Consider the following 25,631-nt stretch of genomic DNA (forward strand, 5'->3'; position numbering starts at 1 on the left):
ATGTCCACTACAACTCTCTCCAACTTCTACAGATGCACCATAGAAAGCATTCTTACTGGTTGTATCACAGCTTGGTATGGCTCCAGCTCTACCCAAGACTGCAATAAACTACATAGGGTCGTGAACGAAGCCCAGTCCATCACGCAAACCAGCCTCCCTTCCATTGACTTTGTCTACACTTCCCGCTGCCTCGGCAAAGCAGCCAGCACAATTAAGGACCCCATGCACCCTGGACATTCTCTCTTCCACCTTCTTCCATTGGGAAAAAGATACAAAGGTCTGAGGACCTGTATCAACTGACTCAAGAACAACTTCCCTGCTGCCATCTGACTTTTGAATGGACCTGCGTCACACTAAGTTGATGTTTCTCTACACCTTAACTATGACTGTAACATCTCATTCTGCACTCTCTCCTTTCCTTCCCTATGTACAATATGCTTTGTATAGCGTGCAAGAAACAATACTTTTCACTGTATACTAATACATGTGATAATAATAAATTAAATCAAATCAAGATCTCCTTTGCATTGGCCATCTGCGGATTTCTCTTTTCCTCAGTTTCTATCAGTGTGAGGTTATGCACATTGGAAGGAGGAATGGAGGCATAGACTAATTTCGAAATGGGAAAATGCTTAGGAAATCAGAACCACAAAGGGACTTGGGAGCCTAGATTCTCTTAAGGTTAATGTGCAGGTTCAGTCGGCTGTTTGGAAGGCAAATGCAATGTTAGCATTCATGTCAAGAGGGCTAGAATACAAGAGCAGGCATGTACTTCTGAGGCTGTTTAAGGCTCTGGTCAGACCCCATTTGGAGTATTGCGAGCAGTTTTAGACTCCATATCTGAGGAAGGATGTGCTGGCCTTGGAAAGGGTCCAGAGGAGGTTCACAAGAATGATCCCTGGAATGAAGAATTTGTCGTATGAGGAACGGTTGAGGACTCAGTCTGTACTCATTGGAGTTTAGAAGGATGAGGGGGGATCTTATTGAAACTTACAGGATATTGCGAGACCTGGATAGAATGGATGTGGAGAGGGTGTTTCCACTAGTAGGAAAAACTAGAACCAGAGGGCACAACCTCAGGCTAAAGGGACGATCCTTTAAAACAGAGATGAGGAGGAATTTCTTCAGCCAGGGAGTGGTGAATCTGTGGAACTCTTTGCCGCAGAAGGTTGTGAAGGCCATGTCATTGAGTGGCTTTAAGACAGTGATAGATAGGTTCTTGATTGATAAGGGGATCAGAGGTTATGGTAGGAGAATGGGGATAAGAAAAGAAATCAGCCATGATTGAATGGCAGAGCAGACTCGATGGGCTGAGTGGCCTAATTCTGCCCTATGTCTTGTGGTCTTATCCCTCACAGATTGAAATTGATGTCCAAAACCAAACCTGGAGTTATTCAAAATCATCTGCCATTTCTGCTGCCAGTCTTGCAGTTTTAACCCTTTGCTCTTCCACATGGGTTTTCACTACTTCAGGAAGTGAATTATTAAATCTCCTCTCACTCTGTTTCTCTCTCTCGCATTCTCACTCTCATAAGAACATAAGAAATAGGAGTAGGCCATCTGGCCCTTCGAGCCTGCCCCGCCATTCAACAAGATCATGGCTGATCTGAAGCGAATCAGTTCCACTTACCCGCCTGCTCCCCATAACCCCTAATTCCCTTATCGATCAGAAAACTATCTACCCGTGATTTAAACATATTCAACGAGGAAGCCTCCACCACTTCAATGGGCAGAGAATTCCAGAGATTCACTACCCTCTGAGAGAAGAAGTTCCCCCTCAACTCTGTTCTGAACCGGCCCCCCCTTATTTTGAGGCTGTGCCCTCTAGTTCTGGTTTCCCTTCTAAGTGGAAAGAATCTCTCCACCTCTACCCTATCCAGCCCCTTCATTATCTTATATGTCTCTATAAGATCACCCCTCATCCTTCTAAACTCCAACGAGTACAGACCCAATCTGTTTAATCTCTCCTCATAAGCCACACCCCTCATCTCCGGTATCAACCTGGTGAACCTTCTCTGCACTCCCTCCAAGGCCAATATATCCTTTCACAAATAAGGGGACCAAAACTGCACACAGTACTCCAGTTGCGGCCTCACCAGTGCCTTGTACGGTTGCAGCAAGACCTCCCTGCTTTTATATTCTATCCCCCTCGCGATAAAGGCCAACATTCCATTCGCCTTCTTGATCACCTGCTGCACCTGCAGACTGAGTTTTTGCGATTCGTGCACAAGGACCCCCAGGTCCCTCTGCACAGTCGCACGATGTAATTTTTCTCCATTTAAATAATATTCCAATTTACTATTATTTCTTCCAAAGTGGATAACCTCACATTTGCTAACGTTATATTCCATCTGCCAGATCCTCGCCCACTCGCTCAGCCTATCCAAATCTCTCTGCAGACTTTCCGCGTCCTCCACGCAATTCGCTTTCCCACTCACCTTCGTGTCATCAGCAAACTTGAATACCCTACATTCAGTCCCCTCCTCCAGATCATCTATGTAAATGGTAAGCAATTGAGGCCCCAGCACCGATCCCTGCGGCACGCCACTGGTCACCAACTGCCAACCAGAAAAGCACCCATTTATCCCAACTCTCTGCTTCCTGTTAGATAGCCAATCCCCAATCCACGCCAACACCTTACCACTAACTCCGTGTACCCCTTGGGAACCTGTCTCGGGGGCAGGGAATTCAGATGGTGTTCGTAAAGCAGAAGTGGAAATGAATAGGGTTGGGAAGTATTTTCCGATCAGGGCCAGTGTGATCTCCTGGACTCTTTTCGATCGCCTCAGGGGGTCGGAGAGGAATTTCCCAGATTTTTTTTCCCCATATTGGCCCTGGGGTTTTCACTCTGGGTTTTCACCTCTCCCTGGAGATCACATGGTCTGGAATGGGGGGGTGGGGGTGAGTTAATAGGTTGTAATGAACAAAGCATCGTAGCTGTGAGGGACAGCTCGGTGGATAGGATATTAGGATGTAGTTAGGCTGAAAAATTGGGCGGGGATCCTGGATTCAGGATTCAATCCTGGACCAGGGAGCGGCGCGGGCTTGGAGGGCCGAAGGGCCTGTTCCTGTGCTGTATTGTTCTTTGTTCTTTGTTGTTCTTTGTACCCCAATCTTCTGCAGCAACCTTTTGTGAGGCACCTTATCGAACGCCTTCTGGAAATCTAAAAACACCACATCCACCGGTTCCCCTCTGTCAACTGCACTAGTGACATCTTCATAAAAGTCCAGTAGATTCGTCAAACACGACTTTCCCTTCATGAATCCATGCTGCGTCTGCTTGATCGAACCATTCTTATTCAGGTGCTGTTATTTCCTCTTTAATAATGGACTCTAGCATCTTCCCAACTACGGACGTTAAGCTAACCGGCCTGTCGTTACCCACCTTTTGTCTACTTCCTTTTTTAAACAGCGGCGTAACAGTAGCTGTTTTCCAGTCAGCCGGCACTACCCCAGAGTCCAGCGAATTTTGATAAATTACTACCAACGCATCTGCTATTACCTCAGCCATTTCTTTCAGTACCCTGGGATGCATTCCATCCAGGCCCGGGGACTTGTCTACCTTCAGTCCTATTAGTCTACCAAGCACCACCTCCTTAGTAACAGTAATTGTATTAAGGACCTCCCCTCCCACCAACTCTCGATCTCTAATATTCGGCAAACTATTTGTGTCTTCCACCGTGAAGACCGACACAAAGAACTTATTTAACGTCTCAGCCATTTCCTCGTTTTCCACTATTAAATCCCCCCTCTCATCTTCCAAGGGTCCAACATTCACTCTAGCCACTCTATTCCTTTTTATGTACTTGTAAAAACTTTTACTATCATTTTTTATATTTTGAGCTAGTTTAGTTTCATAATCTATCTTTCCTTTCTTAATCGCTTTCTTAGTCGTTCTTTGTTTTTCTTTAAAGCTTTCCCAATCCACTAATTCTCCACTATTTTTGGCCACTCTGTACGCATCTGATTTTATTTTAATACTCTCCTTTATTTCCTTCGTTATCCACGTCCGGCTATCCTTTTTCTTACAGTCCTTCTTTATCACCGGAATATATTTTTGCTGAGTACTTAAAAAAATCTCCTTAAAAATCCTCCACTGTTCCTCAGCTGTCCTACATACCAGTCTGCTCGCCCAGTCTACATTAGCCAATTCCACCCTCATCCTATCGTACTCCCCTCTGTTCAAGCAGAAGACACTGGTTTGGGACCCTACTTTCTCACCCTCCATCTGTATCAGAAATTCCACCATATTATGATCACTCATCCCAAGAGGATCCTTCACAAGAAGATCCTTAATCCTACCTGTCTCATTGCACAGAACCAGATCCAAGATAGCTCGCTCTCTCGCTCTTCTTCTTCCTCTCGCTCTGTGGTGCAGAGCTGCTTCAGCATGATCTGGACAGGCTGAGCGAGTGATGTTTAGCATGTATGACTCGGCAGAAAGAGGTGGGCTATAGGTGGCGTTAAATAGGAGCTTTCCTTCCTCAATGTTTGACCTGACTTCAGGCCTTTACTGACCAAATCCTCGAACTTTAATTTTAAAAATCTGGTATCATTCAAATTCAAATTCTCAAACCAGCAATAGGATATCATATGCATAGCAGATGCAGTATAATGTGAGATTACCCACTTCAGTCACAAAAATAGTAAGGCAGATTATTTGAATGGGTGTATATTGAGAGAGGTGGATACTCAAGGAGACCTTGGTGTCCTTGTGTATCAGTTGCTGGAAGTAAGTGCTCAGGTAGAGCAGGCAGTAAAGAAGACAAATGGTATGTTGGCCTTCATAACGAGAGGATTTGAGTATTGGAATAGGGATGTTTTACTGCAATTGTAAACGGCATTGCAGCAAGTGGAGCGTAGGTTTACCAGGTTGATTCCTGGGATGGCAGCACTGCCATTTGAGAAGAGACTCAATTGGTTAGGATTATAATCATTGGAGTTTCGCAAAGTGGGAGGGGATCTCATTGAAACTTATCAAATTTTAACAGGATTAGACAGGATAGATTCAGAAAGAATGTTCCCAATGGTGGGGGAGTCCAGAACTAGAGCCCGTAACTTGTGGATAAGGGATAAACCTTTTAGGACTGAGGCAAGGAGAAATTTCTTTATCCAGAGAGTGCAGAATCTGTCAAATTCACTACCACAGAAAGTGCTGGAGGCCAAAACATTGTGATTTCAAGAAGAAATTAAATATAGCTCTTGGAGCTCAAGGGATCAAAAGATATGAGGGGAAGACAGGATCAGGATATCGGATTTGATAATCAGCCATGATCATACTGAATGGTGGAGCAGATTCGAAGGGCTGAACAGCCTACTATTTTCTATGTATGTTTCTAGGTATGTCACTCTGTACTGTCCTAGATTTTGGGGATTTATTGCATTTTTTGTTAAATGTAAAATGGAAAACCGCGAATAAAAATATTCTCTAAAAAAGGTTGGGCAAACGTTTCCCTATAGTGTAATGTTTAGTATAGTGGTTACATCACTGGGCCAGCTATTCCAAGGCCCCAAGCAATAATCCAGCAAATTGAGTTTAAATCCTATTGATAGTTTTGGAATTTGGATTTTAACTGATACCACATTTTTAAAATTAAAGCTGGGGATTGGGTCACTAAGGGCCTACAGTCAAGTCAAACATGGAGGAAGGAAAGCTCCTACTTAACGCCACTTACAGCCCACCCCTATCTGCTGAATCATACATGCTGAACATCATTTTAAAGAAGCACCCGAGTGTAACAAGAGTACAGATTAGGGGACTTCCTTGTCCATTTGTTATTACCACAGCTGACTGAAGTCTGAAGGACATGGCTGCCAAACTGAACTTGCAGAAGGTGGTGAGAGAACCAAAATGAGAAAAGGATGACTTGGCCTCGTACTTGACTCACATAGTGCTAGGGGCATGGATGGGGCAGAGTTTGAAAGGACCATCTTCTTGAAACAGCATGTAATAGTCCAACTTGGCAAGGGGCCGTACTGGACCTGGTATTGGGGAATGAGCCCGGCCAGATGGTCAACATTTCAGTAGGGGAGCAGTTTGGGAACAGTGACCACAATTCGGTAAGTTTTAAGGTACTGATGGATAAGATAAGTGTAGTCCTCAAGTAAAGGTGCTAAATTGAGGGAAGGCTAATTACAACAATATTAGGCAGGAACTGAAGAATGTAGATTGGGGGCAGATGTTTGAGGGCAAATCAACATGTGGTACGTGGGAGGCCTTCAAGTGTAAATTGATAGGAATTCAGGACCGGCACATTCTTGTAAGGATGAAGGATAAATATGGCAAGTTTCAGGAACCTTGGATAATGAGAGATATTTTAAGCCTAGTCAAAAGAGAAAAAGGAAGCATTTGTCAAGGCTAGGAGGCTGGGAACACACGAAGCAAGTATGGAATACAAGGAAAGTAGAAAGAAATTTAAGCAAGGAGTAAGGAGGGCTCATAGGGGTCACAAAAAGTCATTGGCCAGCAGGATTAAGGAAAATCCCAAGGTGTTTTATACATATATAATGAGCAAGAGGGTAGCCAGGGAGAGGGTTGTCCCACTCAAGGACAGGGGAAGGAATCTCTGCATGGAGCCAGAGGAAATGGGTGAGGTATTAAATGAGTACTTTGCGTCACTATTCACCACTTGGTGGATGATGAGTCTGGGGAAGGGTGTGTCGATAGTTTTGGGTCATGGTGAGATCAAAACGGAGGAGGTATTGGGGTTCTTGAGAAACATTAAGGTAGAAAAGTCCCCAGGGCCTGATGGGATGTACCTCAGAATACTGAGAGAGGCAAGGGAGGAAATTGCTGGGGTCTTGAGATAAATCTTCGTATCCTCACTGGCTACAGGGGAGATCCCCAAATAGCCAATATTGTTCCTTTGTTTAAAAAGGATAGCAAGGATAATCCAGATAATTACAGGCCAGTGAGCCTTACATCAGTGGCAGGGAAACTATTGGAGAGGATTCTTCGAGATAGGATTTACTCCCACTTGGAAATAAGTGGACGTATTAGCGAGAGGCAAAATAGTTTTGTGAAGGGGAGGTAATGTCTCACGAACTTGATTGAGTTTTTCGAGAAAATGACAAAGATGATTGGTGAGGGTAGGGCAGTGGATGTTGTCTGCATGGACTTCAGTAAGGCTTTTGACAAGGTCCCTCATGGCAGACTCACCATCTTGCTATCATGCCCGCATTTTCATCCTTAGCCTCCTGCAATATTCCAGTGAAGCACAATGTAAACTAGAAGAACAGCATCTCATCGTTCGATTAGGCATTTAAAAGCCTTCTGGACCATCAGCAACAGTGCTGACCCTTGTTCTGATATTAATACATTCTGCTACTTTGCATTTATTCCTCGATTAGCACCTACTTTATTCTTTAGCATAACCATTAACACTCCCTTTATCTTGTGTCCATGACATTTTTTCATGTCAATCTTTCCTGAGCTCCCACCTTGCCCTGACTTTCTATTCTGCTCCATCTCTCTCTTCAACCATATAATCCATCACTTTTCCAGCCCTTTTCTGCTCTAAAGAGTCGTATGGACTCTAAACCTTATGGCATGGTGGCACAGTGGTTAGCACTGCTGCCACAAAGCGCCAGGGACCCAGGTTCAATTCTAGCCTTGGGTGACTGTCAGTGTGTAGTTTGCACATTCTCCCCATGTCCACGTGTCTCCCACAGTCCAACATTATGCAGGCTAGGTAGATTGGCCATGCTAAATTGTCCCTTAGTATTCAAAGATATGTAGGTTAGGTGGATTAGCCATGATAAATGCACGGGATTATGGGGATAGGGCAAGGGTTGTGCCTGGGTAAGATGCGCTTTCAGAGAGTTAGTGCAGACTCAATGGGCCGAAAGGCCTCCTTCTGCAATATAAGAATTCAATGATTTACACTATTTCTCTGTCCACAGGTGCTTCTGCACCTACTAGGTCTTTCTAGTATTTTCTGTTTTTATTAACGTGAGTCAATGATACATGAGGACTTATTGTAAATGTCAGCTGTGCAATTGGCACCCACAGCCTAAAATTGTTTTAAAATAATTATTCAAAATCCTCAGAAATCATTATAAGCAGCATCAACAACACCGCCGTCCTTCTCTTTTGTTGACTGACCTATTGATTCCACCCACTAGGAGCTAATCTTGCCATCTTCTCCCTCATCCTGGGAGACGATGGCCTGGTGGTATTGAGACGAGGTGACTGGGAGCGAGGAACTTAGCTCGCAAACAGAGAAGGGTTATAGACGGTGCAAGAGGGAGGATGGACGGGGGATAGAGAAGGGGAGAGCTCAGACCAAAGGATTGAGATGTGTTTACTTTAATGCCAGGAGCCTGGTGAATAAAGGGGATGAGCTCAGAGCGTGGATCGATGCCTGGAAGTGTGATGTGGTGGCCATTACAGAGACTTGGATGTCTCAGGGACAGAACTGGATACTACAGGTGCCGGGATTCAGATGTTTCAGGAAGGACAGGGAGGGAGGCAAGAGAGGGGGTGGAGTGGCACTGCTGATCAGGGATAGTGTCACAGCTGTAGAGAAGGTGTATGCTGTGGAGGGATTGTCTACAGAGTCTCTGTGGGTGGAAGTTCGGAGTGGGAAGGGGTCGATCACTTTGCTGGGAGTTTTCTATAGGCCGCCCAATAGTGACAGGGAGGTGGAGGAGCAGATAGGGAAACAGATCCTGGAGAGTTGCAATAATAGCAGAGTTGTTGTGATGGGAGACTTTAATTTCCCAAACATAGATTGGAATATCCCTAGGGTAAGAGGATTGGATGGGGAGGAGTTCGTTAGGTGTGTTCAGGAGGGTTTCCTGACACAGCATGTGGACAAGCCTACAAGAGGAGAGGCTGTACTTGATCTGATACTGACCAATGAGCCTGGACAGGTGTCAGATCTCTCAGTGGGAGAGCATCTTGGGGATAGCGATCGTAACTTTATCTCCTTTATGCTTGCATTGGAAAAAGAGAGGATCAGGCAAGCTAGGAAAGCGTTTATATGGAGTAAGGGAAAATATGAAGCCATAAGGCAGCAAATTCGAGGAATAAATTGGAAGGAGGTATTCTCGGGGAAATCTACTGAAGAGAGGTGGCAGTTTTTCAGGGAATGTCTGTCTAGGGTTCTACAGGACAATGTTCCGAGCAGACAGGGAGGAGTTGGTAGGTTAAAGGAACCGTGGTGCACGAAAGCCGTGCGGGACCTAGTCGAGAAGAAAAGGAAAGCGTACAAAAGCTTCAGAGAGCTTGGCGAAGATAGGGATCTAGATGAGTATACGGCTTGTAGGAAGGGACTAAAGAAGGAAATTAGGAGAGCCAGAAGGGGTCACGAGAAGGCCTTGGCAAGTAGAATTAAGGAAAACCCTAAGGCGTTCTATAAATATGTGAAGAGTAAAAGGATGAGACGTGAAGGAATAGGGCCCATAAAAGGTGAAGGCGGGAAAATCAGTACGGAACCAGTAGAAATGGCAGAGGTGCTTAATGAGTATTTTGCCTTGGTTTTCACAAAGGAGAAGGACATGGGTGGATGTACTGTGGGCTTGCGGTGGAATGAAAAGATTGAGTATGTGGACTTTAACAAAGAGGTTGTGCTGGAATCTTTGAATGGCATAAAGATAGATAAGTCACCGGGTCCAGATGGGATGTACCCCAGGTTACTGTGGGAGGCGAGGGAAGAGATTGCAGAGCCTCTGGCGATGATCTTTGCGTCGTCGATGGAGACGGGAGAGGTGCCGGAGGATTAGAGGATTGCGGATGTGGTTCCTATTTTCAAGAAGGGAAATAGGGATAGCCCAGGAAATTACCGACCGGTGAGTCTAACCTCAGTGGTTGGTAAGCTGATGGAGAAGATCCTGAGGGACAAGATTTATGAGCATTTAGAGAGGTTTAATATGTTCAAAAATACTCAGCATGGCTTTGTCACAGGCAGATCGTGCCTTACGAGCCTGGTGGAGTTCTTCGAAAATGTGACTAAACACATTGACGAAGGGAAAGCGGTGGATGTGGTTTATATGGATTTTAGCAAGGCGTTCGATAAGGTCCCCCATGCAAGGCTTCTCGAAAAAGTGAGAGGGCATGGGATCCAAGGGGCTGCTGCCCTGTGGATCCAGAACTGGCTTGTCCAAAGGAGGCAGAGAGTGTGTATAGATGAGTCTTTTTCTAATTGGAGGTCGGTCACCAGTGGTGTGCCCCAGGGATCTGTTCTGGGATCCTTGCTGTTTGTCATTTTCATAAATGACCTGGATGAGGAAGTAGAGGGATGAGTTGGTAAGTTTGCCGATGACACGAAGGTTGGTGGGGTTGTGGATAGTCTGGAGGGATGTCAGAAGTTACAGAGAGACATAGATAGGATGCAAGACTGGGTGGAGAAGTGGCAGATGGACTTCAACCCAGATAAATGCGTAGTGGTCCATTTTGGCAGGTCGAATGGGATGAAGGAGTACAATATAAAGGGAAAGACTCTCAGTATGGTAGAGGATCAGAAGGACCTTGGGGTCTGGGTCCATAGGACTCTGAAATTGGCTCCGCAGGTGGAGGAGGTGGTTAAGAAGGCGTATGGTGTGCTGACCTTTATCAATCGAGGGATTGAGTTTAGGAGTCCGGGGATAATGATGCAGCTATATAAGACCCTCGTCAGACCCCACTTGGAGTACTGTGCTCAGTTCTGGTCACCTCATTACTGGAAGGATGTGGAAAAGATTGAAAGGGTGCAGAGGAGATTTACAAGGATGTTGCCTGGATTGAGTGGCATGCCTTATGAGGATAGGTTGAGGGAGCTCGGTCTTTTCTCCTTGGAGAGACGTAGGATGAGAGGAGACCTAATAGAGGTGTATAAGATGTTGAGAGGCATAGATCTGGTGGACTCTCAGAGGCTTTTTCCCAGGGTGGAAATGGCTGCTACGAGAGGACACAGGTTTAAGATTCTGGGGGGTAGGTACAGGGGAAATGTTAGGGGGAAGTTTTTCACACAGAGGGTGGTGAGCGAGTGGAATCGGCTGCCATCAGTGGTGGTGGAGGCAAACTCAATAGGGTCTTTTAAGAGACTCCTGGATGAGTACATGGGACTTAATAAGATGGAGTGTTATAGGTAGGCCTAAAAGGTAGGGATATGTTCGACACAACTTGTGGGGCCAAAGGGCCTGTTTTGTGCTGTAGTTTTCTATGTTTCTATGTTTCTATTCCCATTCACCACTGCTCCCTTAGCCATCAGATTAACAATTATCACACCTTTCCACATTTCCCATCAGCATCTGTTCACTTAGGGATGAGACCCTTTCCATTTATCACTTTATCGCCATAATAGATTTGGTTGAAATTTCTCTCTTTGTTGTGAAGCCCTGCCGCTTACTGGAGCCTCTCGGCAAAGCTTTAGATGAATGTTGAAAGTTTTCCCTCAGATATTCTTGAAACATTTTAAAAGACCTAATTTTTTTCATGCTTTTTTATGAATTTCAATTAACCTTCATCTTCAAATTCCTGGAAATGGAAAATCTAAACCAATTTTTTTCCTTTGTTTGGCATTTTATTCTTAAAATATGGGGGTGATTCTCCCGGTCTGCCACGCTAATTGGCCGATTCACGGGATTCACGCATGCATTTCCAACGTGCGCGCTTTACCCAGTGCCGGATATCCAGCGTAATTGAGACCATGCTGGAAACTGACGGGAACAGCAGATAACTTACTTAAACCTATTTTTAATCTTATTTAAATGTGATTATCAGGCCTGGGACTGAAGTTTCGATCGAGCTGGCCAGCAAAATGCAGTCTGATAGCTCGGGGCCAGTGTGCATGCGCAGAGTTCCGGAACTGTCAGCCTCTGGCGTGTGAATAGGCCCCGTCCCCTGAGCTTTTAATGATATTCCTGATTGTGACCTTTGCAGTGCACAGAGTGTGGGAGATTCGAGTGTGAACTCCCGCTGAAAAAACAATCATGATTTATACTAGTTTTCCCGCAAATTCAGCACTTAGAATTTTTTTGGGAGAATCGCCCCCTATATTCTTTCTGAGCTCTACAAAAATTGTAGATTTCCGAGGCAGTCCTTCAGTACCTGGAATCAAAACATTGATTAGAAGAATCAATTCAACAGTTTTATCTTATCTCTTTTTTACCCCCTTATGAGGGTAAATTCCTTTTTTTATCCTCCTTGCTAACCTTAAAAGGATTCTAATTTATCTTCTGCTGTTTTACTTTTTAAAATTCGCATGCATCCATATTGTTTTTCAATTTTATTTCCTGTTTATTGCTGTTGTAAGTATCTCGTTTATCACCATAACCACTAATGAACAACAGATTGTGTTTCCCATTCTGTCAACATTAATTTTATGATTAATATAATGAGTTTACTTTTTAAATGAAGAGCTCAATTTTTAGGAATTTGGATCGTATTCTCTAAATGCCACTTGGTTTTCTTCTGTTTTCTATATTATTTAAAAATGCTTATTTTCCATTTCTTCTGCAATGAATATGCCCTCAATCAGAGTTAGCCTCTGGCAGCAGATCAGTACTTTGGATTTTAGTCAAGTAACAGATGCATTTTCAATTTCATAAGAGAGAAGGTGCTTCAGGAAATCTTTACTGAAAGAAAATTGCACTCTGGCTTTTCTGCAGCTTTGACTACAGGGGCAATATTGTCTTAGACAGCTTTGATACACAAAGAGGAAGGGAACAATGATACCTTTGGTGACATGATTCAATTATGTCAATCTCATTAGCTGCAAATCTAACATGGCAACCTTAGAAATTTCTTCCAATACGGTGATGAATGATTATGGAAAATAACAGAATTAGTGAGCCCAAACCATCTTAATTTAGCAGCACTGTCCTTTTATCCTTTGTTTATGGATTCAAAATGACACCAGGCTAATCAATGCCTTGATTTTAAAATTCTTATCGTTGTTTCCCTCAATGTCCTCGCCTCTCTGTAGCTCAGTAATCTCTGCTAGCCTCACAAACCTCCAAGGTATTTGTGCTCCTCTACATCTGACCTTTTTTATTCATTCCACCATCGGTGGCTATGCCTTCAGCTGCAAAGGCCCTGTGCTCAGAAATTCCACTTCTCAAACATAAACTTCTCCATCCCTTTACCTCTCTTCCTTGGAGAAACCCCTTCCAAATGTCTGCTCTATTATGCCCTTATGTGGTTTCATGTCAAATTTTGTTTTAGCTCGCTCCTGTGAAGCATCTTGGAAAGCTTTATTTTGTTAAAAGCATTATATAAGGGCAAGTTATTGTTGCAGTTCCAATACCAGATTTAAAAAGAAAAATTAGATCATACCTGAGAGGGAATTACTGAGATAAATCTTGTATCTCAGTGAGTTACACAGAATGATACCAACAAATTTCCTGTATCGGGTTCGTTTGACAAACCGCTTGCCTTGGCATTCTGAGTATGAATCAAATTTGAAGGAGTATTGAGTCCAGATGGCGTCTTTCCCTATTAAATAAAGAGCAGAAAATTAGAAGTAAAGGTTGTGCTGTTCTTTTCTGATGCCACAATGAACTAATTTATAACATACTCCCTATGGCACACTTGTTACAGCCTTTGGTCCATTTTGCACAAAACCTTCTAAACATACTATCTTCTTACCTGAAGTCTTCAATGATAAACATGCCAGGTATGTTTCCATGTTTTTTGACTGCATCAAAAAAAACCTGTCGGCTTGTTAACAGCTATTTCTACAGGCACTATCAATGTCATTTCATGACTGGTGGTCGGGGAAGATAAATCTGTAGAAATGTTAATCTTTTTGAATCTACAGTTTCTTTATGGTTCCCTTTTCTACCTCTCCTTCAATAGAAAGCTGTAACCCCAGAACACCAGATCTGGTCATCTAGCTGAGAGTTCATGTGGTCAAGATGATTAGATTCAAGTGATAGGCCTAAATCTCTTTCTGGGGGGCGAACCAAACACCAAACGCTGTTATTAATGAACAAACTTACATCTTGTTTTGAAAAACTAACAAAGGGACACTACCACCATAAAATGAAGTTGTAGTTTGGAGAGAAAATGTCATGTGCACTAATTTTTTCCATTTTTGCAGAAAACAAGAATGGATTTGCAGAGACTACTCCCAAAAAAATCTAATAACTCCATGGCACTGCACATTCAAAAGAATCATGAATCATTAGCCTTGATTGTAGGGAATAGCAGCCCATTTGTAAATTACATTATGGGCAAAGCCTCTGGTTTTCTGTTACCATGGAAAACTGAAAGAGAATTGTGGAAACTGAACATAGATTAAAAAATTATAGAAATCATGTCATTAAGAAAAGTGTATTGATTTAGTCAGTTATTTTAAACCAGCGATCCAGCTTCCATTGTACGCTTCATCTCATTACAGTGAAATGTTGAAAAAAATGAAGAATTGTACTATTAAAGACAAAACCAAACAAAAAAGGACTAGATCACATTTTCATAAAGGCAATATTCCTTTAAATAATGCATTTATTCCCCCCCAGTACTCTGAAATCTCAAATTTATCTAAATAATGTCAAAGGTGACAGTATTATTAATATGCTTAAGTTGACTTTTAACTGATAATAAACAAATCGTTGAGTAAGAAAAGGCACGAGTGACTGATTCTGCACAAACCAGCACTATATTGAGTGTGGTGTATAAATATTGTTGGATTATAAAAATAACCTGCAGTACGGACCAGAAAGCTTTCTTAGTGGGCTCCTGGGCATTAAGTGTTCAGCCTGAATTAACCACGTCATATTAAACTAAAATCAAGAATGTGGTACAATCCATTGTATGCTTGGCTTCACCATTCAGCTGAGCCCAATTTGGCAGATTTTAATGCTATTAATATTCATCTTCCATACTTTCATCAGAGAAATATGTCCTGACTGGAGTTTGCAGCACTCACCTGGTACATATTCACTTAAGCTGGGGTCCGCTACAGGGTTGGGAGGCAGGGGGAGAGGGAAATTAAAAGTGGAAAACAAAGAAAGAGCATTAGAAAATGAAACTTTTGCCATTTTGTAAAGATCTAAAAACATAGAAATATTTCAAAAGAGTAATTCAGTAATAGTTCATTTCTGCTAAATTGTGATTCTTTTGAAGGTATTGGAATGTGCTGAAAAGCAGAATAATTGGGAGAACTTAATTTCAAGAATATTAACCAGAGTACGAACTTTAAAAAACCATTATTGCTACTTTGTCGATTAGGATATGGAAATCGGATCTTTATGTAGCTTCCCATCATAGAAGCACAAATAAACAGTGGAGCATTACAAATTGGTCAGTGATCATCACTTACAGCTTGACAAATACTCATTATTACAAGGTGTAGAATTTAGAGCTGCTTGCGTGATTTTACAGAACTAAATTGTTAACCTCCTTCACAAACTCCCTCCAACTCTCCTCCATTCAGAGAAGTATTCCCTGTCAACTCCATTGCAGACCATTTCTCCCTGTAACCCCCATCTTCCAGTTCATTGCGATTGGCTCTGTTGTTGCACCTCCCTAATTCCCAGACAAATTCCCCCTCAAACAATCCTCCATGTTCACAGAAACATTGGGATAGATATTCAACTTGCTACCTGGGTGCAAAGTTGATCCACATTAAGAAATTAGTTGATTTTCATTTCTCCCCCCTTCACAAAACTTGTCCTTGTGCATTCCTCTTGCACTCCCCCTTCCCGATTTCTGGTTTTGGTCTTTCTGCTTATCCCCCACCACTATCACCCTCCTAAGTGTCACTCTAAGAGTACCCATCAATACTGCTCTAGACCACCTACCTTCTGCTGCTGCTCTGATTATCAATGCTGCTGTTCCCTTTAGCAATATACCCTAATTATTTTTGTAATATTCCCAACACTATGTGGTGACATTGACAAAATCAAGAATCAAAGCCATGGTTACAGGATTTAAGAGATTTCCTGCAAAAGCTAAGGAAGGCATCTAAAATTGATACCATATTTCACCTGCAAATGCAAATCTCTGTAAAATTTTGATAGCTGGCATGTATGCATAATTAACACTGAAGAAAAGCACAGCAGGCTTTCCCATAGCGCTATTGCCAAGGCCTTCTCAGTCATGAAGGTAAGGCATAATTACCAATGCTTGCTTCTGCCCATATCTGTCTCAAATTACTAGTTTAATTTATTTTATTGCATTTAAGGACATTCAGAATTCCCAAATGGCTGCAATAGAAATAACAATCTGTCATTTTAGTTGTAAAATCGGACCCATTTGATATATGCTACTTATAAATTAAGCACAACTGCACATTTTCAAATTAGTTAGCAATTGTCTCACTCTTTTTGATCATAAATCTAACTCCTAATATTTTCTGACTGTAGACAGATTGGACGTCATTTCATTAGGTCGGTGATGAATGTTGTTTTTACACAGTTTTGGCATCCGTACAGCACCCTCCTGGTACTGATCTCAACAGTAAATATGCAAATATACAGTGCAAAAATGGAAGGAAGGAGTAAAATGGTGCTATGAACTCTCCCTATGACAATACTGAAGCAGGAAACCATTTATTTTATCATTATGGTGCTTCCCAAAATCATTAGTTTATAAAGCTTAACTGCCTCACATTTCTCTCCAAGATTTTAAATACTCTCTACTTAACTAAATGCTTTTTTGCATACCAGAACTTCTAGCTTTTAACTCGAAATTCCAAGGGTTATTCGTGTACTTTAAAACCAAGAGTGTTAACAAAATTTAAGGAAAGCAAATATTTCCAGATGTTGTCCCAGGTCCAATTTTAAACTTGCACACCTGGCAGAAACCAAGTGAGCCTACGGTTGAAACTGGGACAAAGTATTCCTTCCAATTTGACCATCTTACCTCAGTATATAAGTACTGTTTTTAGTAAGTGTGCTGGGCAACCACCAGAACATTTCAGGGTCCTGCTTTAAAAATGCAGATTGGGCTCCAACGAGATAATTGTGCTACAAGTGCAATTTTAACTTCAGGCTGCACGACTTCCCGTTCAGTCTGTTGACAGGTGGATTTGGGCAAGAGAAGGTCCAGAAAGGTAAGTAATTTATGCTTTGCTGTTTCATGAGCCACAGAGAGTAAAAAATGTAATCATGCTAATTGTAATCCATAATAATAAGTTCAAATCTCCTCATGATGTTTTGCAAAATTAATTTAATAAAACTGGTCATTTGCAGGACTATCACAAAAAAGTGGCCAAAAAAGTTGCTGCACTTTTGTGGAAGCCCAGCTGAGTTCATAATGTCAAGACAAAGAACTCGTAGCTCTTGCCCGACGTAGTCTATATGTGCAGCCAGTTTCGACAGTATGCGGTTCGTTCCAGTTAAAGTGGTGCGATGAACTACTCAGTTGTATGAATAATTGCTATGGCAATGAGGAATGCGCAAATGTAGTTTGTTAGAGTAGCTTGTATCCCAACAACATTTTTCAATAGCCATAGCTTTCCTCTCTTATTGTTAGCCTGTAGCTCATGCTGGAACATTCATATAGGTGGAAACCAAAGACTGGGTCAGATTCTGTTGCAATGCTCCTCAAGTCAAATAGTCTGCTGATAAATCCTCACCCCTCTCTAGCTTTGTGATACCTTTCAGTCCTGCAATCATCCAAGAACTCTGCATTTCTCAACTCAGGCCTTTGTCAAAGCTTGCGTGGATGAAGTCAAAAAGAACTGTCAGCAGCCACAGGACCAGCAATAGTTTATGAGTGGTACGAGGAGAATTCATGCCACGTGCAGCTCAGTTTTAAATGCTAGCTGTGTTTTGATGCTTCATACTTCAACATTTAAGCTGACTTTTAGAGAGGAATTTATTTTTTAATACTCTGTCAGTGTTCCATTGTTTAATTGGTAACTTTAAAATAAATTCAAATGCTGGGAAGCATTTGAAAGAAATATTTGTAGTTGATTTTTAATTGCAAAAGGAAAAAGTTCTATATTACAGATGTTTTTAGTTTAGCTGAATTGTATCTCAGTTCCTCAGGAGATTTCCCCCCTTCCTCCTCCATCGAACTCCATCCTGCTGTCCCCATAGTGTGTCTGTATACTTCTCGGTATGCTCTTGTAACTAGATTTGAGCATATTGTATAGAGATCAGTAAAAGTTAGTGGACAGGTACAAAAAAAATAATTTGAAAGGCTAATGGAATGTTGGCCTTTCTCTCATGAGGGTTAGAATACAAAGGAGCAGAAGATATGTTCCAGCTGCAAGAGCTCTGGTTACATCCCATCTGGTGTGCATTCAATTCTGGGCACTGCACCTCAGGAAGAACAGATGGACCTTTGGGTGGGTGCAGCACAGGTTCACCAGAATGATACCTAGGCTAAAAGTGTAAAATTGAGAAGCTTTAATAGTCTGGGCTTGTATTCCCTTAAATATAGAAGGTTAAAGAGTGATGAACCTAAGGGGCCAGAGATGATTATCAGAATTGCTTGGGTTCATAGGAATTACTTCTACCTGTGTGGGAACGTGGAGCAAAGGGATCGTGAGTTTAAAGTTAGAATGAGACCGCTCATGGATAATGGCTGAAAACTCTTATTCACACAGGGGTGGTGGGTAAAAGCAAATTACAGCGGATGCTGGAATCTGAAACCAAAAGAGTAAATGCTGGAAAATCACAGCAGGTCTAGTAGCATCTGTAAGGAGAGAAAAGAGCTGACGTTTCAAGTCCAGACGACCCTTTGTCAAAGCTAAAAGGCATAGAAAGTGGGAGATATTTATACTGCAGGGTGAGGGAGTGAAAAATGAGTCATAGCCACAGAAACCAGGGGAAAAGACTGCCAATGGCTATCCACAGAGAGAACAAAGGGTGCGAATGGCCAAACGACAGAGAAACCAAAATGATGTTGGGGGGGGGGAAATGGATGGGACAGAGGTAAGATTTAGAAAAAGAGAAGCCAAGGACAGAGGGAGTGAAGGGATGATGCCACCACCAAACACATCTTCCCTTCACTTCCTCTGTCAGCATTCCGCAGAGACTCTTTCCTCTGGGATAACCTTGTCCTCTCCTCCACTATACCCAACACCTCTCCCGTCACTCATGGCACCTTCCCATGCAATCGCAGAAGGTGTAACACCTGTCCCTTTACATCTTCCATGCTCATCATCCAAGGTCCAAAACATTCATTCCAGGTTAAGCAGTGTTTCACTTGCACCTTTTTCAATTTGGTCTATTGCATTCGCTGCTTCCAATGTGGTCTCCTCTATGTTGGAGAGACCAAGCGTAGACTGGGTGATCGCTTTGCTGAGCACCTTCGGTCTGTGCACAATCAAGACCCTGACCTTCCAGTTGCTTGCCATTTTAATACACGATCCTGTTCCCATGCCCACATGTCTGTCCTTGACTTGCTGCAATGTTCCAGTGAAGCTCAATGCAAACTGGAGGAACAGCATCTCATCTCCCGGCTCGGCACTTTACAGCCTTCCAGTCTCAACATCGAATTCAATAACTTCAGATGATTTGCTCTACCCCACCTCCACCCCTTTGTTTTCATTCTATTTTGTTTTATCTTTTTACTGTTCTCTACCTTTTGTTTCTTGCCATTGGCAGTCTTTTCCCCGGTTTTTGTGGCTATGACTCATCTTTCATTCCCTCACCCTACAGTAGAAATATCTCCCACTTTCTATGCCTTTTAGCTTTGACAAAGGGTTGTCTGGACTCGAAACGTCAGCTCTTTTCTCTCCTTACAGATACTGCCAAACCTGCTGAGATTTTCCAGCGTTCTCTTTTGGTTTCAGGGGTGGTAGGACTCTTTCCTGCCATCTCCACACCACTACTATTACCCCTTGCACCCCCCCCCCCCCCCCCGTGACCCAAAAGCTGTGGAGCACAGGTCAATAGGTCAATTAAAATTTCAAAACTGTGATTGAGACATTGTTGTTAGGCAAGTGTATTCAGGGTTATGGAGACAAGGTCACCAAATGGAGTTAAGATAGAAGTCAGCTATGATGTAAATGGTAGAGTAAGCTGGAGAGTCTGAATGCCCTATTCTAATTTCTATAGTTATTTCATGCTCCTTTACGGGGAATAAAAACAGAAACACACGCTTACCTGATTCTGTAACAAAAGTAAGTGAGTCACTTTTTGGACCTCTGCCATGTTTGTTTGTAGGTGTCACTGAGAATGTGTAGCTGTTAAATATACAACAAGGTTAGAACATTTATTAATGAATAAATATCTTGCTTCTAAATGTACTCTTATTTAAGAGCAGCCCACTCTGCTCAACCCTTTGAAACAATGAAAATGTAAACATACTTGGGCAGTTTTTAAATTTGTATTTTGTAGGGAATACGAACAGTTTGCTTCTACATTCCAAAAAGCCAATCCATGCTCAGATCAGCCATCCCAGTTTGGACATTAGATGACTCAGCAGATAGGTGTGATTCATATCAACATCGTTCTCTTGCCCACAGAACTAAACATGACCAATTTTCTTTACAATAATGCAGTGTCCTTTAGCTAAAGCTAGGTGACTCTGGCATTGTATCACAGGTCTCACTGTAGCACATAAGTTCATATGAAATATCAGCAATAGCCATCTGAAGTACAAAGGACAGCCCATGCTAAGGTGATATGAATGTGCCACTCTGGTTCATATGACATAACTCCATCTATCAACATCATTTCCTTCATGAATGATAAAGTTTTGACATCCTCTAGCCTCTGTGGAAATGAGAAATAGGATTGTGACAACTCTCAATTTATTAGTTGAATGATGCTTAATTCGATATTTTCCCTCAGGAGACAGGTTGTTAGTAGAATTTTGTTTTATTTTAATTTCTCTATCTCTGACTGCATTGTTTTCATAACTAGCTATTCTTTCCATTTGAAAGTACTCTGAAATAGTAAAGGATTCACAGGCCAGTAGGCTGCAAAGTAAATGCTCCTTTCATTGCTGTGACCACCATTATACCAGTTAATTGGGGATTAGTTCAGTGTGGCAGGTGGGCTTACAGGTTCCTATAAGGATGGGGCACAGGAGAGGCAAATACATCCAACAGCCATGAATATTCTGCTGAGCGTCAACATAGAATCCAGAGCTGGTTTAAATCCAACACCTTCTGACTCAAAGACAGAGGACCCGAATCTCCCAAAAAAACTAAGTGCTGAATTAGTGGGAAAAATTGTGTAATTAATGATTGTTTTTTCAGTAGGAGTTCAGACTCGAATCTCCCACACTGTGCACTGCAGAGGTCACAATCGTGAATATCATTAAAAGTTTTGGGGCGGGGCCTATTCGCACCAGAGTCTGTCAGTTCTGGGCCTCTGTGCATGCGCAGTGGCCCCGCACTGTCAGCCTCCCATTTGCTGGCCAGCTTAATCGCTAGCTAGCCTGGGACCCTCACAATGGTGCCCCCAACCCTCCCACAGCCTGATTGAGGCCCCCACGACCATTCCTGGGTCAGCCCCGACCTCCCCCCCACCTGTCCTGGACTGCCCTGATCTCCAGCCCCCCCACCCACCCCATCCTGACAGACCACCCCCATGGGAGACAGCCCCCTGCCAGATTGCCCCGATCGCTGGCCTCCCTCCAGCCCCGACCAAATCCCAATGCAGAGTGGCAGCGGGGCCCCCCCCACCAATCACCCATAGTCTGTACCCACAATAGGCCCCACCCCCTTGGCACTGCCCCATGCCCGGTGGGCAGTGCCAAGGTGCTCCTGGGCATGGGCACTTTCCCCTTGGGCAGTGTCTGGGTACGGGCTGACATGCCAGGTGCCCATGCCCAGGGAGCACCACGCACCCACCGCCGGCCCCTGGGAGTCCCTGATTGCCCCTCCTTCACTTCAGCGGGGTCTCCCGCTAGTTCCCAGAATGTGGGGAACTACTCTAAACCTCACTGGAGTGAAATACTCCTGGTGGGGTGGCAGATACTATCAAGCCTGGAGAATTCCATCCCGGGCCCAATAATGACATTTAGATTATATTAAAAACAGATTATAATCACTTACCATTTTTTACCCTGGTTTCCAACGTGGTCTCAACTGCGTCTGCTCTCCGGCAGTGGGAGACGTGCATGCATCAGGAACGCATGTGCGAATCCCGCAAAATGGTCAAGACACCACCTCCCGACCCGACGTGCCAAAAAATTAGCACATCGCGATGGGAGAATCGGGCCCAGAAATGCGAGCACTGAGCCAAAGGGTCATTTGACTTTAATTGGTGAACACCAGTGATCATAATCAACTGGAGAACTGGCTTATAGGTGTTGCAGTACCTGATATTGCGAAAAAGCTGAAATATCAATAGCTGCTATCATCTATTTTCCCCAAATTAAACCTTTTCTTTACAACAATAATTCTTTAAATAAAATATAAAATTGGAGGCATAGTGATAATATAGTGGTAATATCCCCGTGTCTGCATGGATCTCCTCTAGGTGCTCCGGTTTCCTCCCACAGTCTAAAAGATGTGCTGGTTAGGTGCATTGGCCATGATAAATTCTCCCCCAGTGTACCTGAACAGGTGCCGGAGTGTGGCAACTAGGGGATTTTCACAGTAACTTTATTGCAGTGTTAATGTAAGCCTCCTTGTGACACTAATAAATAAATTGTAAACTGTAATGCTCTAGGGGCCTTTGGTTTGGATTCAATTAATAATCCAGAATTATAAAGTTAGTCTCAGTAATGGTGACCAGGAGAACATTGTCGTAAAAATCCATCTGGTTCACTAATGTCCTTTAGGGAAGAAAACTTACCATTCTTAACTAATCTGACCTACATGTGAGTCCAGACCCACAGCAATGTGGTTGACTCTTAACTGCTCCCTGCAAGTCAATCAGTTCAAGGGCAATCAGGGATGAGCAACAAATACTAGCCTTGCCTGCGGCATTCCGTGAAAGAATAAAGAAATTGTGATCAAATAAAAATAAATGTATAAGTTAATAAAAATATTTTTGTAGCTGATTTGTAGAGCTTCCTGTTTAAGTTATTGAATTTCTCAAACCGGACCAGTTTGTAAGGTTTTGTTCTGCCAAATATGCAACAAGCAAACAGAATCAATACAGTACTTACACAGTACTATAATAAAATGTTAATATATTTAACGACATGTTTTAGGTTCAATAATCCCAGGTTTATTTCTGGGTGGAAGTCTCCCATTTTGAGACTAAGTATGGTGGCGGGTGGCACCTATCATGCCGACCAGGATGGAAGGATCCTGCAACAGATCCTGTGCTTAATTATGCACAAGTGAGTTTCCCTCCGACTCTCCTGCCTGGCCGGCAGCTGATTTGTCCCCCCACCCTCAGCTGATGGATTTGAAGGTCCTGGCGCCATATTTAAATACCAGTCCAGCACACTCATATCACTCTCCCCAGCCCACCTGCCTTCATCAGACCATGCAGGATGTCAGCAATCCAGAGGGAAAAAGCTGGCTGCCTCAAGAGGAAGTCTGTTCCTTGATTCAATCATCTTCCTCCAGAGTCCATCACCTGCGAGGCGCCCATGCCCCACTTGGACCACTATCCACTGTCTCTGGAGTCTTCATCTATTCCCCCTTCCAGTAAATGATATGTTATCACTTTGACTCCCTTGTTTGGAGTTTCTCATGTAAGCTTGCCAGGTTCCAACTTCCCTCAGTCTTCCCCCTGCCTTCTTCATCCACCTCCTTGCCCCTGTATATGCCATCGTAAGCTCTCACCCTCACCTCAACTCTGTGCAAGGCCCTCCTTCCACATTGGCCCCCCTTGTATCTAGGCCACAGCCCCCAGCTTCACCTCACACTTCACCTCCTGTCTAACTTTGGACCTTTGTTGCGGTGGTTGTATGTGTACCATAGCACAATCCTGTCCAGATAGACACTGGTGGCACCTGGCACAAGGAGAGCCCTGCACTTCCCAACTCCAGGCGCAGTACTGATCCGACTCAGTTACTCAGGAAGGTCCATGTGTCTAGCAGAATGGTGTTATCCATGAAGACCAGCTCGGCATGTAGATGAACAGCTGGAATCGGTCTGCCATGGCGGAGTGGTGAACAGCACATCTGAAGCAGCACAGCACTATGACAGAAAGTTGATGCACTCAACTCAAAGTCTCTGCTGTACTGAGGATCGCCCCTCACTAGTAACAGAGTTTGGTGATGTAAATTCCCGCTGGTGTGATGCAGGATTGAAAGGCCTGGTGGGATACCGACAGGCAGCTATTTTACTGAACGTTCATGAGCTTCAAATGAATGCAATGGTGTTTGTACCATCTGCCAGAAGGTATTCACCCAGCATTGGGAGAACTGTAACAGAATTTCATGACAGCCGGTTTCCAACTTTTTGGCTCCTGCCAGATTCACCGTGCCCACTCGCCACCAAACCCACCCTGGGCCGGGTGGGAGAATTCTGCCCTATGTTATTGTTTAAATGAAAACCTGATGTGGAACTTCTAGTTTTGTGTATACTTGATCACTTTAAACTGGGGAGATTTTCTTCTGTTGCCTATTTAGATTGAAATTATAAATAGGATTTTTTAGAATCATTGTATAATAAAGGAGACCATTTAGTTAAACATGCTTGCATTGGCTCTTTGAAAGAACTATTCAATTGCCTTCCTGCTCTTTTCCCATAGCCCTGCAAAGTTTTCATCAAGTATTTATTCAATTCCCTCTTGAAAGTTATTAATGAATCTGACTCAACCATCTCTTCAGACAATGCATTCCAGAGTATAGCAACTTGCCGTGTAATAATGTTTTCTCTCACACTGCCTCTGGTTCTTGTACCAATTAGCCCAAGTTCAAAGATGTGCAGATTAGGTGGATTGGCCATGCTAACTTTCCCCTCAGTGTGCCACAATGTGTGGGTTAGGGGGATTAGCAGGGGTAAATATGTGGGGATTACAGGGATAGGGCTAGGTAGGATACTTTGTCGAAGTTGGTGCAGACTCAATTAGCCGAATGGCCTCCTTCTGCACTGCAGAGATTCTAAATCTGTGCCCTTTGGTTCATGACCCTTCTGAAACTGAAGACAGTGCAATTAAGGAGAACAATCAAAACCCTTCATGATTTTGAACACCTCTCTCAAATCCCACAGCCTTCTTCGAGATAGAGGCAATGTTCCCTTGCTGTTTTTGCAATTACACAAAAGGCACTTTGTTCTTATGTAGAGGGATTTTTTTTCTATTGATAAGGGATGCCTGAATTAGAAAAAGCCGAAGTCTGCTGTAAGCATTAATACATGTTATAGCTTGTCGATAAACAAGGGTTGTAAGGAAACATCTGCTCCTCTCGTATTCTTGGAATAAAGTGGTCAATAGTGAAGCACTGCAAATCTATACTGTATATTTACTAACAGGCTTAAATCACTAGTATGGACTTGCACACAGTTACTGCTTTGAATTTCTTCACAACCGTAATATATCTTACTTCTATAAAGTACAGATTTCAAAAATCTAATTTTTTTTCATTTCCAAATGCTGTTTAGTTGATGGCCTCTCCTGATTGATGAATGTGGGATATGGGAAGATTGTATTAATACTTGCTAAGATATGCTGACTATTGCACCATGTATGATCTGTTCAGAGCTAAGAGGGAAAGTATCAGTGGGATACTACCCATGTGCCACAAGACCTCACATGTGTTTTATTACATAACAATAACTGCATTTTAGGAGCTGTCATTGGTTGTTATGTGCTTTGGGGCATTCTGAGAATGTGGCGACACTACATAAGTGCAAGTTCTGTGACAAGAAACATTTTACAGTATAATAGTTTGT

At 43.0% G+C, this 25,631-nt stretch overlaps 1 protein-coding gene across 1 annotated transcript in view; it reads right to left on the reverse strand.

Moving 5' to 3' along the window:
- The window catches only part of abi3bpa (ABI family, member 3 (NESH) binding protein a), a 189,068-nt gene that overhangs the window by 12,584 nt on the left and 150,853 nt on the right, over positions 1-25,631 (reverse strand). Inside the window, exons 29-31 of the mRNA XM_078232889.1 lie at positions 19,987-20,066; positions 14,853-14,882; positions 13,259-13,417 (exon numbers count right to left, since the gene is read on the reverse strand). Coding sequence (XP_078089015.1) covers positions 13,259-13,417; positions 14,853-14,882; positions 19,987-20,066 — 269 coding nt within the window. The remainder of the gene's footprint in view (positions 1-13,258; positions 13,418-14,852; positions 14,883-19,986; positions 20,067-25,631) is intronic.

Source organism: Mustelus asterias, chromosome 17, assembly GCF_964213995.1.
Source record: "Mustelus asterias chromosome 17, sMusAst1.hap1.1, whole genome shotgun sequence".
Lineage (NCBI taxonomy): Eukaryota > Metazoa > Chordata > Chondrichthyes > Carcharhiniformes > Triakidae > Mustelus > Mustelus asterias.